The 219-nt window shown below is 61.2% G+C and overlaps 1 protein-coding gene across 1 annotated transcript in view; it reads left to right on the top strand.

Annotated features, from left to right (window-relative positions):
- The window catches only part of SYTL4 (synaptotagmin-like 4), a gene marked incomplete at its 5' end in the record, with an annotated part of 6,399 nt that overhangs the window by 2,004 nt on the left and 4,176 nt on the right, over window positions 1-219 (top strand). The window contains 2 exons of the mRNA XM_009878620.1: window positions 5-93; window positions 171-213. Coding sequence (XP_009876922.1) covers window positions 5-93; window positions 171-213 — 132 coding nt within the window. The remainder of the gene's footprint in view (window positions 1-4; window positions 94-170; window positions 214-219) is intronic.

The following is a 219-nucleotide window of genomic DNA, read 5'->3' as shown; positions in this document are numbered from 1 at the left end:
TCAGTGATTGACCTGCGCCCGGAGGACTTCGTGGGGGAAGGCAGCTCTTTGGGGGACAGGAGCAAGTCGGTGCCTGGCCTCAACATGGAGCTGGTGAGACCCTCGGCGTGCCGTGGGGCCGGCTGTGCCATGCTGCTCCCCACGCAGGTGGCTTATCTTTCTCCTTGCAGGAGGAGGAGGAGGAGGACATTGATAATCTGGTAGAGATCCATCGCCAGA

This window comes from Apaloderma vittatum, unplaced genomic scaffold (genome assembly GCF_000703405.1).
Source record: "Apaloderma vittatum isolate BGI_N311 unplaced genomic scaffold, ASM70340v1 scaffold25831, whole genome shotgun sequence".
Classification (NCBI taxonomy): Eukaryota; Metazoa; Chordata; class Aves; order Trogoniformes; family Trogonidae; genus Apaloderma; species Apaloderma vittatum.
The sequence above is the reverse complement of the archived record's forward strand: the minus strand, read 5'-3'. Positions and strand labels throughout refer to the sequence as shown.